Source organism: Vigna unguiculata, chromosome 10 (genome assembly GCF_037176805.1).
Source record: "Vigna unguiculata cultivar grain cowpea cultivar isolate G323 ecotype 2 chromosome 10, ASM3717680v1, whole genome shotgun sequence".
NCBI lineage: Eukaryota > Viridiplantae > Streptophyta > Magnoliopsida > Fabales > Fabaceae > Vigna > Vigna unguiculata.
In genome coordinates this window covers 7,724,797-7,742,840 of record NC_140801.1, presented here as the reverse complement: position 1 = coordinate 7,742,840, position 18,044 = coordinate 7,724,797, and the positions used below count along the sequence as shown (strand labels likewise).

At 32.6% G+C, this 18,044-nt stretch overlaps 2 protein-coding genes across 2 annotated transcripts; both read right to left on the bottom strand.

Moving 5' to 3' along the window:
* Nucleotides 1-5,610: 5,610 nt before the first annotated feature.
* Nucleotides 5,611-9,292, bottom strand: LOC114167114 (NADPH-dependent aldo-keto reductase, chloroplastic-like). The gene is made up of 7 exons (XM_028052074.2): nucleotides 9,068-9,292; nucleotides 8,792-8,842; nucleotides 8,080-8,156; nucleotides 7,886-7,973; nucleotides 6,874-7,149; nucleotides 6,435-6,677; nucleotides 5,611-5,971 (listed from the first exon to the last, which is right to left on the bottom strand). The coding sequence occupies exons 1-7, from the start codon at nucleotides 9,287-9,289 to the stop codon at nucleotides 5,885-5,887; spliced, it is 1,044 nt and encodes a 347-aa protein (XP_027907875.1). The 5' UTR covers nucleotides 9,290-9,292; the 3' UTR covers nucleotides 5,611-5,884.
* A 6,187-nt stretch (nucleotides 9,293-15,479) lies between these two features.
* Nucleotides 15,480-18,044, bottom strand: LOC114166175 (NADPH-dependent aldo-keto reductase, chloroplastic-like). Its single transcript, XM_028050853.2, has 7 exons — nucleotides 17,821-18,044; nucleotides 17,384-17,434; nucleotides 17,198-17,274; nucleotides 17,002-17,089; nucleotides 16,609-16,884; nucleotides 16,169-16,411; nucleotides 15,480-15,821 (listed from the first exon to the last, which is right to left on the bottom strand). Exons 1-7 carry the CDS (start codon nucleotides 17,938-17,940, stop codon nucleotides 15,738-15,740), a joined length of 939 nt encoding a protein of 312 aa, XP_027906654.1. The 5' UTR covers nucleotides 17,941-18,044; the 3' UTR covers nucleotides 15,480-15,737.

Genomic DNA, 18,044 nt, shown 5'->3' with positions numbered 1-18,044 from the left:
TCATCAATTGAAACCTCTACTACATCTTCAACTTATTGATAATTAACACCGGTATGTTGCTTTAAATAGTAATTGACATGACTTGTACCCCAAAACCATTAATCACACCTCAAAACTATTCACCGGATTTCATAATCGGATCTTCATCAAATTTATAGGATTTATTTCCCATATTATGTATTTTAGTTTGTTGTTCAGATCTGGTGAGCCAAACCAAAATATGAAATCTGATGAATAAATATCTTACCCAGATTATGTAATATGATTCCTCTGCAACTAGAACTCAGATATCTGATTCATTTATTTAATTATTGAATATATAATAATAAGGGAGCAAAATTGAAATGACTGGAAAATTTGGAGATGCGAGAAGAAAACAATGGGTGCATGAAGAAGCCACAAATTGTTAAGTGTTTGAAAAATGTTATAAAATAAGTGTTATGGGAAAAGAAAATTCCAATCCAAAGCTTAAAGAAATGGAAATACATCAATAACATAGGAGGTGTTTCAATAGTCAGTCAAACTAAAAAAAGTAAAAGGGGTGAATATAGAAAACATGAGGCTTTTAAAAAAAAATAAAAAATAAAAGAACAAGAATGGGCTAGGCCATACTCCATTTTCTGATTGCTTTTGTTATTATATTTTTTACATATTATTATTTTTATATAATTCTTTATTCCTAAAACATCTATTATATCCATTATCTATTATTATCATATAATAAATTATAATATGAGAAAAGAAAATACTAAAAAAAATTATATTATTATCTATGTATATTTTGTTGACAAATATTTAAAAAGTTAATTTTTAAATCATTTGACAAGTGTCTCGAAAGAAATTTTTTCAGTCATTTATTTTTATTTATATTTATTTTGTTACCAAATATGCATAGCAACTATTTAATAAAAAATAGCATAAATCATATATATATATATATATATATATATATATATATATATATATATATATAACTTCATGTAAGGTTTTGAATAGCTTATTTGTGACAATATATTTTACTTTTGTTTTTAAAAAGAATATTATTTAAAAAGTAATATATATTTATTGATAATAATACAAATTATTGACATTGTCATATAAAAATATTGTCAAAAAAAAGTTAAAATAAATATTAGTAATAAAAAAATCACACTTCTTAATATTATAAAATTTGTTTTATATTCTCTGAATGGACTTTGTGGTATTTTTAACTTGAAAATTACCGTTTAAGACTTTAGTTAGACCACTAATTGTTTTAAATCTAATAACAATACTAATTAGACCACTGATTATTGAAAAAATTAAACATATTATTTAATAAAAAATTGATAAAAATAATTGTTTTAAAATATACTATTAATGCATTTGTATTATTATTAAATGAGTTTAGAAATATATATTAATTAGACGAGTTTAATAATATACAATAGACAATTATAACAATAAACATTTTATGAGTCTAACAATATACATATCAAACGAGTATGTTTATATACTGATTAGACGAATATAACAAAAATTATTAGATGAGTCTAACAATACACAATAAACAAATTTGTTTATACACTAATTAGATGAGTATAAAAAAATGTAAGACCCACTTTATTTTCTGCCCTTATTTTTAAAGGTCCACCCTAATCAATTGGGCCTAAAGGCTGGCCCATAGGGTGCCAAGGCCCCTAAAGCAGCCAAGGTCCTTCATTCTGCACTCACTTGCCAAAATCAGTGCTCTCACTCTTACCTTTCCTCTTCACAGAAACTCTACTAGGGCTCAGTACCACCATGGTCAAGCTAGTCCGAACTCATTCCTTCTTCACCTAAGTTATCCCTCATCTCGTACTTCCATTTTTTCTAGCATTGTTGTCTTGGTTCCAACAAGGTTCCCTCTTGGTAACCTTGTTTTCCTCTATTCTACCATTTTTTCCAACTTAGTAATTTGTTCCCAGAGTTGTGGTGCTCACATATACGAGTCTTTTGGCTAGCTCTTTCCAGATAAGGGAAGCTAGGATTTTTTTACGCTTTTATAAATAATGTGCCTGTTTTAGTTATGTTGGGTGTTCTTGATGATTTGATGTGATTTTGATGGTGTGAAAATAATTTGTGTATTGTTTATGGATGGATTTTTGGCTTTGCATGCGTGAGAGCATGTGAGATCTGCTATGCTCGCCTAAGCGAGTTGTTTCTCGCCCAAACGGGAAGCTCTCGCCTAAGCGAGCGTGGCAGTAACTCGCCCCCTTTAGTTTCGAGTGCTCGCCTGAGCGAAGGCCTCTCGCTTGAGCGAGAACTCGAAGTACTCTTTGTTTTCAATCTCGCTTAAGCGAAAGCTTTTCGCTTGAGCGATAGACCCCTGTCGCCTGAGCGAGAGCTCCTTAGCTTGAGTGAGATTGGCAGCACAATTGTTTAAATGTTTGTATGCTCCCATGATTGATTTGTTCACCCTTTTAAAGCATGAAATATGATGCCAACGTTTTATACAACGTGCTTGTGTTTTCTTAAATTTTTGTTGTTTGGGATTTTGTGTTTTTACATGTTGAAACTAGTGAAAATCTGTCAGTTTAGCTTAAGCGAGAAATTTTAGCTTAAGCGATACCAGTCTAGCTTAAGCGAGAATTTCTAGCTTAAGCGAGACCAGTCTAGCTTAAGCGAGAATTGCTGCAGAATTTTAATTCCTTACTTTAACTTGAACTTGTGGATTGATTCAATTACTTTTAAAAGCATGAATTGGGCGAATGGGTATGAGTAGAATGGTTTGTGGTCTGTGATTGATAAGTTTAACATGACCTTGGCATGTGACTTGTATGAGATGGTTAGTAATCAAAGTGGCATGGTGTCGGTATGAATTACACTTCTATATTCATGGATTGGGAAGGATGATTTGGAATGGATTCAACATGGAACATGTATGAGGATGGATTATAAAGGTTGGCATGAGATTTATAAGCATGATAAATATTACATGATTGTTTGAATATGATTGGTATGTTGTCAATACGTATTTTCGTAAGCCTCTAGGTGAGACCTCATGGTGGTGCTTCAGTGGTCGGGACATAATTCCATGACCCCTGTTAGTGGGAGTTCATGGTGGTGCCCCATCTATATAATTTGGTAAGGATTTAAGGTAAGGTTGCATTTTGACACTCTAAAGAGTCAGTTAGTCACACTTAGAGCGGACTGACTCTTGTGGTGAAAGTAGCAGAAGGCCTGAAACTCATTAAGGGTTAACCTTGTGTGTGGGGGATTGAAACATTGTAACACTTGTAACACTTAGCTCGGGGATGAGTAGAGAAATCCACCACAAGTGCAAGCATCCGCTGAATCCGACTAGATTATATGTATCCGGATGAGTCGAGTTTGAGTCTTAGTGTATTGTTTGAAGGGTCATAACATGTTTGGATGATATATACTGATTGGAATGTGAAATAGCATGTAACTGTATGATAAACTATTTTATACTCTAGCTTACCCTTTTGCTTGTTTGATTGCTTGTGTGTGGTTCTTCTCCTTTTGCGATGATCATCAATTTATTGATGTGAGCAGATGCGATGAACACCTGAGGTCAACAAGGAGGTGATGGTTCCGCTGCGTAGCCCATCTAGGCTGGATTCTACTGTCAAGTTCTTGTATTATACTTTGTATCTGGCATCGAGGTGTGTCTTGGTTTCTTTTAGTTTTATTTCTGGATATTGTAAGGAGTAGTGGTTATACTCCCAGATTTGTTTCTTCTATCCCATCTGTGTGACATTTCATTTAAATTAAAGATATTATTTAAATGGGGTGTTAAAAAAACATTAGACAAATAATCTCATATATTAATTAAACTAATCTAACACTACCTTGATTAGACAAATATAACAAAAAAATATTAAATGAGTTTAGACAAATATAAAAAAATATTAAATGAATTTGTTAATGCATTATTATAAGTCTTTGCTAGAAAAAAATAAATAAAAGGAGTGACATGGCCGGAAGAAAAAAAAATCAATTGAGATTTTTGTTTCTGTATTATATTATATCTTCAATGTTGATTTATATATATATATATATATATATATATATATATATATATATATATATATATATATATTGTATAAGTTTAGTTCCTTGATTTTTAACTATATATAATTTTGGTTCTTAATTTTCTTAAAGCAATTTTAATTTTTTAATTGTAACTTTATTTAATTATATTATGTACTTTTGTGGTACAATTGAGTTTTACAGTTAAAAAGGACTTGAACTATGTAAAATCGATTTTTTCACGAATTAAATAATGTGAAATCAATTGTTTTTAGAAGATTCACAATTTTTTAAACTTTTAAATAAACTAAATTAATATTTTTAATTTTTTTAATTTCTAAAAGTAATTTAAATTCTGTCAATTTTTTATGTTTTTTAATAAATTATTTTAACCACCATTAACTATAAATACATTATATAAATACCATATAACTATTAGTAATTCAAAAATATTAATATTAATGAATTTTTAATGAATTCATTAAGATTTATATAATTAATATTTACAAAATTTACTTTTTTCTAAAATAATGTTAATTAAGATTATTTTCTGTTAATGTAAATTAAAATTATTTAGATGGAGATTTATTAAGATTAATTTTTTTAATTAATATTTGTAAAATACAATTTTATTGAATATTAAATGAAAGTTTTTCAAAAAGCATCTCCAATATTAACTAACTTAAGTGAGAAACTCTAAATCATATCTCAATAAAATAACATTTCAATCAATAGCAAATTAAAGAAAAAAGTACAAAATTTCAAGTTCTTACATTTTAAATTATATTAAATTTTAAACTCTCTAACCTTTGTTTAAATAGGGAATTTTACCATTTTTAAGACATTTAAATAAGTGAAATTTGAATTGATTTCTTTTCAAGTTATCTTATTTTTTAAATATTTTTTTATATTAAGTAATTCAAATTTGGTGAATTTTATTTTTTTATTTAAATAAAGTATTTTAATTACCAACAAATTTAAAAAACTATTTAAATTTAAAATAATTATCATCAAATAGACTTAAGTCCCAAATGAACTAAATAGGTTCGCACTTAGGTTACAAGACTCAATTTAAATGGAATCATCTTGAATCTAGGTTAATTTGAGTTAGTCTAGATCTAGATTGAACAAAGTGGTCCAAGTCAAGAAAAGTCTATTTACGTATAGGTTGAGCAAGCTCAAACTAATTAAGATATCCTACATTTAGTCAATTGTATCCGAATTTAAATTGAATCAAATTGACTCAAAAGATATCATATATTTAGTCAAGTGCATTCGAATTTAAATTGAATCAAATTGTCTCAAATCGAGGTCAAATCCACTCAAATTACAACGATTAAAATTTAAACTTAAAATGAAAAATATCAAACTTTTTACTGTTTAGGTAAAATTTAAAATTATTAAATTCTAAATTCTAAATTTTCAATTTCTTTGAAATTTTCTTACCCAAACAACACATTTTGTTATAAAACATTTCAAATTCCCTAAGAAATAAACCACCATCTTAAAATGCCTTACCAAACATGCTATAAGAAAATTCCATTGAGTCACCTAATCTAAGGTTTCACATACCGGTTAATCAAGTATACCACACGATTATAAGCACAACATATTGACATTGCAGATAGAAATTCATTTGGCCACTAGTCAAATTCCCAACACCAAGCTTTCTTACATCAAATAAAAGATACAACAATTGGCTAGTTATTATGTGTTCTTAACAACAATAACACTTATGAAAATCACAAACACACTTGAATAACTATAAGTGGTGGCTTTCAGATGGCTTTCAGATGTTAACAGGTAAAAAGGAAGAATCAATCTGCTTGAAGAACAGTGTAATTGTCAACATCTAAATCATGAACATTTCTCAGACTTCACCATCCCAGAGCTCTTCAAGGCTCTTATAGGCACCATAGATCTCATCAACGTACAATATGCCCTTAATTAGCCTATCCTGTATGACCAAATTCCTTGTGTTAACTCAAAAAATCAAGCTTTAAGGCCACTTCTGGCATTATAATACAACATAGTTAAAGATGGTAAGGAACTACATACCAAGAAGAGAAAGAACAGAAAAAATAGATTATACCAAGGGCATGTTTAATTCCCTTATCACACTTTCTATTTTGTTTAAATAATTGTTTTACATAACAAATACTCACTCAAACATCCATTACTCATCCAGAATCTTCCAAGTTTTGAAAACTTATCATCAAAATCTTTAAGTTTTGAAAGTTATTTCAATGTAAGTAGTTTGAAATCTAGAAGAACAGAAAGTTTCTCTTTTTTGTCTTCTTCAACTCTTCCCCAATTATACACTTTGTCCTATGCAACCTGGTTAATTGAATCTTTAAAACTAGAAAAAGTTTTTGACAACAAAAATTAAACACACTCAAAGTAACTAAGTAACTACTTGCCTGCTTAATTTCAGAGAACTTGGCCAATAGTTCTTCAGGAATAGACCAGTCAAAGACATCAAAGTTTTCCTTGATCCTGGACTCAGTAGTACTCTTTGGCAGCACACTTTGACCTGATTGCAATCCCCACCGAAGGGCCACTTGAGCTGGTGTCTTCCCCAATTTCTCTGCAACCTCCACGACAACAGGATTCTTAAGAATGTCACTTTTCAGATTCCCTGGTGAGCCTAGTGGAGAGTATCCCTGAAAAGAAATTTGTCATATATACAAACAGTTAGAATGCAAATATCAGAAGGATAAAGAATGGTTGTTGAGTATAAACCAGATTCATTTTCAACTAGCCCTGTAGACAATTTCAGCAAAAGTGATCATTTTCTTTGCAGTGGATAATTTATAGATGAAAGTACCAAGAAATATGTATCATATACTGCATACTTACAGATAAATGTATTCCTTTGGATTCACAGAATGCATGCAACTTTGGCTGCTGCCATCCTGGGTGCAATTCCACTTGGTTAACAGCAGGAGTCACTCTTGCTACATCCAACAAATCTTGAAGCTTCTTTGAAGTGAAATTGCTCACTCCTATGGCTCTGGCCTTGCCAGAGTCATAGAGTGCCTCCATTGCTCTCCATGTACTGGGAATGTCTGGTTGTTCCAGATCTTCTGTCTTGATTCCAACGGATCCACTTTTCGTGCGGATTGGCCAGTGGATCTGCAGCATAAATCAGCTCAGTTTGTATGAAGAAAGAGATTCAAGAGAATACTGAATGAAAAGGAATGAACCCCAGATAACCAACGTTAGCAGCATTACATTGATGAAACCATCGAACTTTGTGCAATTGAGAAAGCCTTACTTGTAAAATAATGCTTACAACATACTCTTAGACCCTCTTTTTCAAAGAGACAAAAATTTCATGTTGGTTTGGAATCATTAGTCCCACTATATGGGTCTTCTTTTTCAAACTAGAAGGAAATCCCGTATTTCAACCAAACTAGTAGAAATCACACGAATTTCAACCAATAAGAAAAAGTTTGTTGGAAATTTTATATCGGTCAGAGATAACACAAGTAGGACAATCCTTATTTTACAAAGTTCATTTTGTAAGGATGTGGTGTTAGAGTTTATGTTAGTGAAATTTGGTGAACCCATTATTACCCGTTATAGGATCATCCACAAATATATAGTTTCACACGAAATGTACATATCTTATTGTGAAAGGATATATTGAAGATTTTTTATCAACTACAGATAAGATCAATTTTCGATATATAAGTAGAAAGAATCCTTATGAACTAAATTTTGTAAAATTAAGTTAAATTTAAACTCAATTTCTAATAAAAATAACATCAAAACAGTGTATTGCTAGTTTGCTACACTTTATTAATTTGAATGTAGAGCACTTGATCTTCACCCAAATCTCCAGAATTCACATATTAATAATGCTTACCAGATAGAGATCAATGTAGTCAAGTTGCAAATCATTTAATGTTTTATCCAATGCTTTTGGCACATCTTCTGGAGCATGAGCATTACACCTGAAAATATAGCCAACAAAGCAAAGGATCTCCACTCAGCAACCAAACACACAACCTTTTCCAACTACCAAAAGACATAGAACACAATTATCAAAGGAAAGCAAACCAGAGTTTGGAAGTTATCCATATGTCCTCACGCTTGACCACACCATCGTCAAAAAGCTTCTTAAGAGCAGAACCAATCTGTGAAAACCAAGATTCAGAATAAAATGTCAATTAGCTTCCAAAATTGATTGGTTTCTCATTGAGATGAGAATGGATCGGGTACAGATAGTGTCCACCTTTAATCCGATTCTTTTAAAAAATAATTACGAGATTTTCTAAAGTCCACATAAACTCGTGAATATCTGTATACCCGTGAATATATAAAAAAAAAATATATTTTATAAATTATTTAAATAAAATTTAACCTAATAAAATAAAATATAAATAAAATTTAAATTTTAATTAAATTTAACTTAAAAAAATTTAAATTTAATTTAAATTTTAATTTCATGTGAATAACACACGGATAGTATGATATCCACGTAAGCGTGAATAATAAATATCTGCACAAATTAATTATCGGCCACAAACTTTTTCTGTGAATACCCGAGTGCGGATATTTCTTTTTCATCCCTAATTCCATCTACTTCTCTATTTTTATTAAAACAAAACTATACAACATCAACATAAACTTCAACATCCCACATATAACAATTCTTCACAGTTCACATGTTATGTCAGAGCAAAGGCAATACTGCAAAATCAATAACTGAAAAGATAAAACAAAAAATGAACCCTGAAATTTAAAAGTGATCAACTTGAATTATTATTACCTCTGCTTGATTTTTATAAGCTTCAGCACAGTCAATGTGTCTGTATCCAACCTGAACAACGTTGACCCAACAACAAAATCAGTTATCACTCCCACATAGGAAAATTCGAAACAACAAAAATGTTCCCAAAACAGATCAAACCAAAAAACCAATCCTGGACTACTTAAATAAGTGAAACACAAAACGCTATAACTTTTGGTAACACAGAAAGTTTCTTTGGTAATTTGTGTTATTGAAAAAGGGGAATATGTTAATTGAAGTAAAGTTTTTAGTTACCTCAACGGCTTTGGTGATAGCTTTTGCTACAACTCCTGGTTCAGCTTGCCATGTGCCCAACCCAACAGAAGGAATCTTGGCCCCTGTGTTCAACTCAAAGAATTGGATTAACTTTGCCATTTCTTTCTCGATGATGATAGTAACCACAGTTAGATATAAAAGGACCAAAACACTGGTTTTTGATAGGTTGACTATTGTGTAAGTGCGATGCAACTTATCCATTTATAGGAAAAAACATGAGCATGTAGCAGTGAACGGTGAAAATGTGCGGTTTGAGGGATTACATTTGCTATTGTCAGTTCTTTTATTGTTTGGTGCATTCAGACAAGTAGAGTCGTTGGATGAGAATATACGGTTCAGATTATGTCTTGTATACTGAATGTGAAGCGTGGGATGCTTATGAATGGTTTGGATGAAGTGAGTGTAGGAATAGGAGAAAATAGTAAGTGTAGGGAATTCAGATCCACGGTTTTAGGTGTTCACGTGAAAGCGAAAGTTGTGATATATGCACATATGTCATGTACGGTACGAAGTGGGAAAAGTCAGTGTTAATAGTGTATACGGCACGCCTCCGCATGCACTAATCGGTTTACCTTTTTTATTTGTTGTTCAAGTTATAATGACTTGTATTTTTGAAGATGGTGATGGATTAATAATATGTAAAATTAAAATAAAGATAGTTTATATAAAGCTAAAACTAAAAATTCCTTAACACATATGTGAGAAACAAAAACTTCTAAAAGTTAAAGGGTTGTTTTGGAACGTGAGAGGATTGATTAATAATAAATTTTTTAATATATCAAGAAATTTGTATTTTTCTTATTGTGTTATGAGTTCAAAGTATGAAATTATTTTCATGAAAAAAATCATGAATTTTTTTTCTTTTATAATAAGTTTTTTTTTTTATTTATATTTACAATATAATTTTTATCATAAGTTTAGTGTGGTTTCATGTTTTTATTTTATGTTTTTTATTGAAAAATTAGGACCACACATATGTATGAACAAGATAAAAAGGAGAAATGCTTATTTGATTTTTAAATGGAAAAGGTACACATTTGTGTTTTGTCGGCTCACACACCTCGTAGTAAACACTTTACTATTTAAATTATTGAACAAGGAAAGAATAGCTTTGTTACACCAAGTGAAGGATGTCTTAAACGATAATAACTGAATTTTTTCAATGTTGCTAATGGATTCAAACATCAAAGATCGATTCGTAATGGAAAAATTCAGATATTCCATTAAAGGTAGAATCATCTTTAACAAGAACATCATGGTCTTAATGAGTTGAGACATATTAGATAATTTTGTTTTCTTCATAGGTTGAATGAACACTCTTCAATTCTCGTACAGTGTGAGACTTGTCACTATTTTCCATTTAAGTCATTACAGTTAAGCACAGAGACCAAATAATGAGAGCTGCAATGCAAACCATAAGAATACAAACGCAAGAAAGCTACAGTTTAGTATTTATACGGTTGTGTTTTAGAGTTTACACAACAAAAAATACTGCAATCAACCATAAAATCAAATTATCCCGACGACCCAGATAGGCCCGACAATCCGGACAGGCTAGACGATCCAGACGGGCCCTTCCAAACCATCAAGCCCGACGATCCAGACGGGCCCGACGATTCGGACATATAAGATTATTCGGACGGGCCCGACGACCTGCACGGCTTCCCGACAGTTTAGAAGGCCCGTCCGGATCGTCGAGCCTGTCCGAGTCGTCGGACCCTTCCAGGTCGTAGGGCTCGTCCGGGTAGTCGGTCTCATCCAGGTCATTGGGGTCGTTCAGCCTATCCAGATCGTCATTCTTGTCCGGGTCGTCGGGTTCGCTTGAATTGTTAGGCCCGTCCGTGTCGCCGTGCCCGTCCAGATCATGGGGCCCGTTTGGGTCGTCAGATCCGTTTGGGTTTTCGGGCTCATCCGTGTCGTTGGACCTGTCGGGATCGTCGAGGTCTTCTAGATCGTCGGGCCCGTCGAGTCATCGTGCTTGTCTAGGTCGCCAGGCCTGTCGGTGTCATCGGGCCCTTCCAGGTTGCTCGACTTGATCTTTGACTCTAACTTAATGTAGTATTATTTGGGGGCCCTAACACACCTTAGCCCTAGCCCTAACCCACTAGAGGGGGGGCTTTAGGGGCTGGGGCTTTTTTTTGGCCCCCTCATTTGGGGCCTCCATAAAAGGGGGACTTTATGAAGAGTGGGCCAGGGCTAGCCCATGGGCTATGGACCAAATTGACACCTCTAGTCATTTCATTGTTTGCTTCTCTGGTATTGTAGTAGTTCAAGTTAAGAGAATCATGGATAAAAATGCATCAATGCAGCAATTGAAAACATGTTGAAAACTGGAAAATTGGTTACACAAGCGAGTCTAGATCTGCAAAAGGTAATTAACTATTGTTTAGTTAAATTATGCCACTGTTTGTGATCTTGTATTTGCCACTTGCAAATTATTAATTTCCTATTTTTGTTTCCTTTAAATTGAAATTGATTGTATCCCGCTTGACACACTAGGAAAATCAAAGTCAATCGAAGGCAATTGCTTCCTGCAATTTATCAATTTTAGAGTTTCAATTTAACCCTTATCTTGTGTTTAGATGAAGCATTTCAACAATGCTTTGTATTTGAAATGCATGGTTTCTAAATAACTTGTTTGGATAAAGAAATTAAAATACCTTATCTTTCAATTTATTGTTTGGTTAAAACAATTCATTTTCTTGTGAGATAAAATTTTAATTTAAAAATATTTATTTTAGGCTTAATTATGTTTTGATTTCATGATAAATTTGGAAACGGGCTCGATGACCCAGATGGGTCGGGCTGGTATGATCCAACGACTTGGACAGGCAGACCGGTTGGGAAACCCAGACGGGCTAGACCCGCTCGGGCAGTTTATGTTGTTTGGTCGGGCCGACCCGACTAGGTCATCGACCCGATTGATACAACTTGGGTCGTCAGGCCAATTGGGCCTAGGTCGTCGAGCTCATCTAGGACACATACGTGTTGTTGGGTCGGTGGGCCAGTCAAGTCCATCTAGGTTGTCTGGTTGGTCGGACACATACGTGTTGTTGGGCCCGTCTGGGTTGTCAGGCTGGTCGGTCCCATACAAGTTGTTGGGTCGATCGGGCCCATTTGGGTCGTTGGGTCAGTCTGGCCTGTATGGGTCGTTGGGCCTGCCTAACACGTTTGGGTCATTGCGTCGCCGACACCTCTAGGTTGTTTGGCCCACCCAACACGTGTAGGTCGCCGGACCTGCTCGACCGGTTTGGGTCATTGGGCCCGCCCGATCTGTCTTGATCGTTTGGCTCGTCTTGGTCGTTGAGCCTGTCTGACCCATTTAGGTTATTTTGAGGATAAGGTTGAGTGAGAAGGATTTCAAATTTCACCTATTTTGAGGGTATTTGAATTTCTACTAATTTAACTAATTGAAATACTAAAAAAATGATTGCATTTTAAATACTTTCTAATTTCTCTATCAAAACAAAGTATTTCATTAAAAAAAAATTCTTTAAAAAAAATAAATGCTTTATTAAAATACCTTATCCAAACACACTATTGCATTCTTAGTTGAAACTGCCTTGTTTACGAAGATCAATTGGCCTTGTTTACGAAGATGGTGGTTTGTGGGACTGCTATAACTCGACGAGATTACTCCAGCAAGAGTTTGGTTAGTGAAAGTTAGAGAGACCCATGGTATGTTGTTTTAGGGGTGCTTCTTCCTGCATCCCCATAAAACTAAATATCTTTAATATCCTTTATTAAAAAATTATTAAAAATCTTAATCTTCTCTTTCTTCTCATGCCTTGCACCTCCTTCACCCCCTCCACTTGCACAGTAGATTCCCCTGCACCTCTCTCCCTTGTTCTTTGACCTCTTTTCTTCTTTCACGGTGCTTTATCGTTAACAAAATTTCAAACACCCACTTACCTACACAACACAAGTATAAGATTGAGAAACTCTAATCTCCTCCATTTTAGCTACAATTCATAAGCACGTTGCAACTGACAATTGCACACACCTTTCTAGATGTACTGTACAGGCGAACCTCACATTGGACGCTGAGGCGACTGGCCAATCGGAGTCTCAGCTCTGAACACACTAAATTGGCTACCCGTCGGCCAAACAGATTAAACACTCCCTCCGCCTTCATTTCCAATTGCACTTTGTCTCCACCTTCATGGAGACCCTCACCTATAAGGACACCCGTCAGGCCGAACGACCTTCGGTCGGTCGGCCAAACCAAAACCTGGATCAATCAGTTAGACAATAATTAAGATAAAGCAAGTCAGTAATCAAAATTAAAAAGCAATTGGGCCATGATTAAGGAACCCTAATTACAGACCCACACCGGAAACTATAAATAGGGGCCCAAGGTAGGTTGGTAAGGTCTTTAATTCGCATTTATTATATCAGTTACAATTATGTACCGATCGATCTTAACTGACTTAAGCATCAAAACCATGTACACCGATCGTACGCCTGACCGATCGAGGGAGAAGGAAGATTGTGTTGAACAGAGGATTCGACGAGTTACTTGAGGAGAACACATAAAAAGGATTAAAGGGTAACTTAAGTATTGACTGTAGGTGCTTGGCTCCTATACCACGAAACACTAAACATACCGAGAAAAGAGACCAAAAACACCGATTACATAATCAAAACACACCCGTAAGCCGATACGAAACAAAGAGTCCAAGGCCAAAATAATCTGTAACGCAATTTTACATTATGATCATACAATTCCTAATATAAATTTATGTATCGAATTATTTTTTAAATTTACATTACATATAATTTGTAATATAAATTTGTATAATCTTAAATGAAATTTGTCTTTAAGATTATCTTTCAAATTATTGTACAATTTAAATTATAAATTTACATTACGGATTAGATTTTGAATTATATTCCAAATTTATATTATAGGTTAAAACAATCTAAAATATAAATTTGTTTGTATAATGTAAATCTATATTTTTTTTATTGTACAATCTAAAATGTATGAAAATAATATTTTTGAATGATTGATTGTGTATTTCATAATATTTACAAATTGCAGAAATTATAATTGAAATTTTAAGAAACACGGGCTGCAGGAAGAAATTCCATAATTTTAGGTATGAAATGTTATATTTTTTTATGTTATGTTGGCTGAATCAGCGTAGTTGAGCTTATCTGAAAATGGAGTTGAGGAATATGCTTAGGAAATACATATTTCAGGATTGGTTGGCTTGGGAGGTGCGAAGTGTATTTTTGAAAGCGTAATTTTACATTTTGGGAAAACTTTCGGGAAGTATTCAAATAGAGTACGTTGGAATACGTAATTTGAAATTGGTGGAGTATGTATTTCCAAAAATCGTATTCTAAGATTGTGTATTCCTAATGATTTTAATTACTACTGGTGTTACGCTATCGTGTTTGCGTACGTATTTTTTATTAAATACGAATGATACTATACTAACATGTTAAGTTAATATATAAAATAAATTTATATTTATTTTTAAGTAAAATAAATAAAAAATTAATTATTGTTAAATAAAAAAAATAGTTTTATAAAAAATAAATAAAAATAATCATTAATTTTATATTAATTATATATTATTATAGATTAACCATAGATATTTAAATATTATATAATTGTTAATAATTTAAAAATATTAATATTTATTCTTTTTCTAAATTATTGATATTATTTTTAAATGGTTTTTAATTGTTATTTATATTTTTTAAATAACATTATTCGATATTGTTTTTAGTTGATTTCAATTAAAATTATATTAGTATTTATGAATGTTAAAAGACATTTCAATTAAAATTAGCAAAAAATAGTTTTAATTAATATTAATTGAAATTTTTTCAAAAGTATCTCCAATATTAACTAGATAAAACTTAACTAATATCTCAATCTAATAACATCTCGATCAAAATTAAAATAAGAAAAAAAGTACAAAATTCAAAATACTTACATTTTAGATGAAATTTAAAATTTTCTAATCCAAACACTTTAAGAAAATTTTAAAATTATAATTTCTTAAAATTGTCTAATCTAAGTACTCTAAAAATATTCTAAAATGTTGATTTCCTTATTTACATAAAAAATTCTAAAATTTTAATTTCATAATTTACATAAAGTTATAAATTCATAAAACATTACAAACTCTATGTGAAACTTCCATAAATTTTTCTTGTTAATTAGTTTGAACCCTAATTAGAATATTAAAAAGCAAGTGTGTAAAAACATAACATTAACCTCTCTAAAATATCTTGGCAATGTTCCAAACACTACAAAATAGTGTGTAAAACATAACATTGTCCTCTCTAAAATAGTATTTGTAGAAAAACATAGTTGGCTTCAATTCAGTCACCTAATTTAACGTTTCACATCTCAATCAAGTACACCATAGGATAATAAGCACAACGTATGACATTGTAGATATACATTCACTTAGCCATTAGACAAATTCACAGCACTAAGTTTTCCTGTATCAAATAGAAGATACAATAATAACCATACATGAAAAATAAGACTTGGTTACTTATTCTGTGTTCTTAGCAATAATAAGACTTCTAAAATGCTCAACACACTTAAATCACTATAACTGGTGGCTTTAAGATGCTAATAGGTAAAAAGGAAGAACTAATCTGCTTGAGGATTTCTCAGACTTCACTCACCATCCCAGAGTTCTTCAATGTTCTTATAGGGACCATAGGTATCGTCAGTAAAAGATGTGCCCTTAATTAGCCTTTCCTGCATCACCAAATTCCTTGGGTTAACTCAAAAACTCAAGCTTTAAAGCCACTTCTGGCATTATAATGCTATGGCACACAAGCATAATACAAGGTAGTTAGAGTTGGTAAGGAACTCCATAACAATAAGAGAAAGAACAGAAAAACTAGATTATACATAAGCAACAACTAGTTCACAGTATCAGCAAAATCAAGGGATAAGGGGAGGGTGGGAATCAAATGAATGAGGATTATTATGTAAAACCTGAAGCCGCTCGTCTATAAATAGTTTTTGAAAACAGAAATTAAACACACCTTAGGTAAGGTTAATTGAATCTTTAAAGCTAGAAAAAGTATTTGAAAACTTGCCTGCTTAATTTCAGAGAACTTGGCGAATAGTTCTTCAGGAATAGACCAGTCAAAGACATCAAAGTTTTCCTTGATCCTGGACTCAGTATTACTCTTTGGCAGCACACTATGACCTGATTGCAATCCCCACCGAAGGGCCACTTGAGCTGGTGTCTTCCCCAATTTCTCTGCAATCTCCACGACAACAGGATTCTTAAGAACGTCACTTTTCAGATTCCCTGGTGAGCCTAGTGGAGAGTATCCCTGAAAAGAAATTTGTCATATATACAAACAGTTAGAATGCAAATATCGGAAGAACAAAGAATGGTTGTTGCGTATAAACCAGATTCATTTTCAACTAACCCTGTAGACAATTTCACCAAAACTGAACATTTTCTTTGCAAGTGATAATTTATAGATGAAAGTACCGAGAAAATATGTATCATATACTCCATACTTACAGATATATGTATTCCTTTAGATTCACAAAATGCATGCAATTGTGGCTGCTGCCATCCTGGGTGCAATTCCACTTGGTTAACAGAAGGAGGCACTCTTGCTACATCCAATAAATCTTGAAGCTTCTTTGAAGAGAAATTGCTGACTCCTATGGCTCTGGCTTTGCCAGAGTCATAGAGTGCCTCCATTGCTCTCCATGTGCCGGGAATGTCTGTTTGTTCTAGATATTCTCTCTTGAATCCAACTGCTCCACTTTTTATGCGGACTGGCCAGTGGATCTACAGCATAAATCAATTTAGTTAGTATGAAGGAAGAGATTCAAGAGAATAATGAATGGAAAGGAATCAACCACTTTCACCCGAATTCACATATGAGTAAGCATAATGCATGCTTACCAGATAGAGATCAACGTAGTCAAGTTGCAAATCGTGTAATGTTTTATCGAAAGCTTTTGGCACATCTTCTGGAGCATGATCATCACACCTGAAAATATAGCCAACAAAGCAAAGGATCTCCTCTCAGCAACCAAACACACACAATCTTTTCCAACTTTCAAAAAAAATAGAACACAATTTCCAAAAGATAGCAAACCAGAGTTTGGAAGTTATCCATAAGTCCTCACGCTTCACCAAACCATTATCAAAAATCTTCTTAAGCGCAGAACCTATCTGTAAAAACCAAGATTCAGAATAAAAGGTCAATTAGCTTCCAAAATTGAAAAGATTAAACAAAAATGAACCCTGAATCATAGAAGTTATCAACTTTAATTATTATTACCTCTGCTTGATTTTCGTAAACTTCAGCACAGTCAATGTGCCTGTATCCAACCTGAACAACGGTGACCCGACACCAAAATCAGTTATCACTCTCACATAGGAAAAATTGAAACAACAAAAATTGTTCCCAAATGAGATAAATGATAAATCTAAAATTCGTATGCTAAATTTAATTTATCAGTAAAAAAAATAAAACCACTACAAAAATTATCATTTTATTTGTCATCTAAAAAAAATTATTAACAAGTGATGTAAGACTGTTAACAAAATGTTGACAAGTTATTCCATAAGCAAGATGTGTATATGTTGTTAATACCATACCAGTTAAACAAGTAAACACAAATTACTATCACTTTTAGTAACACAAATTCTCTATGGGTAGATTGTACTATTGAACAAAGTGAAAAAGAAAGAAAATTGGAATAAAGTTTTAGTTACCTCAATGGCTGTGGTGAGAGTTTTTGCTACAATTCCTGGTTCAGCTTGCCATGTGCCTAACCCAACAGAAGGAATCTTGGCCCCTGTGTTCAACTCAAAGAATTGAATTAACTTTGCCATTTTTTTTTCTCAATAATGATGATTAGGCAGAAAAATATCCAAACACTAGTTATGGGTAGTTTAACTCTGTTCTGAGTTCGATGCAATTTATGTATTTATGGGCA

What these genes read in the sequence shown, in the direction of transcription:
- LOC114167114 (XM_028052074.2), bottom strand. Translation starts at nt 9,289, where the DNA reads ATGGATAAGTTGCATCGCACTTACACAATAGTCAACCTATCAAAAACC. An exon ending in CTTATAAAAATCAAGCAGAG is followed by an intron (nt 8,157 to 8,791) that starts GTAATAATAATT and finishes TGGTTTTCACAG; the next exon opens with ATTGGTTCTGCTCTTAAGAA. An exon ending in TGGATAACTTCCAAACTCTG is followed by an intron (nt 7,974 to 8,079) that starts GTTTGCTTTCCT and finishes CTATATTTTCAG; the next exon opens with GTGTAATGCTCATGCTCCAG.
- LOC114166175 (XM_028050853.2), bottom strand. Translation starts at nt 17,940, where the DNA reads ATGGCAAAGTTAATTCAATTCTTTGAGTTGAACACAGGGGCCAAGATT. An exon ending in ACTACGTTGATCTCTATCTG is followed by an intron (nt 16,885 to 17,001) that starts GTAAGCATGCAT and finishes TTTATGCTGTAG; the next exon opens with ATCCACTGGCCAGTCCGCAT. An exon ending in CTAAAGGAATACATATATCT is followed by an intron (nt 16,412 to 16,608) that starts GTAAGTATGGAG and finishes ATTTCTTTTCAG; the next exon opens with GGATACTCTCCACTAGGCTC.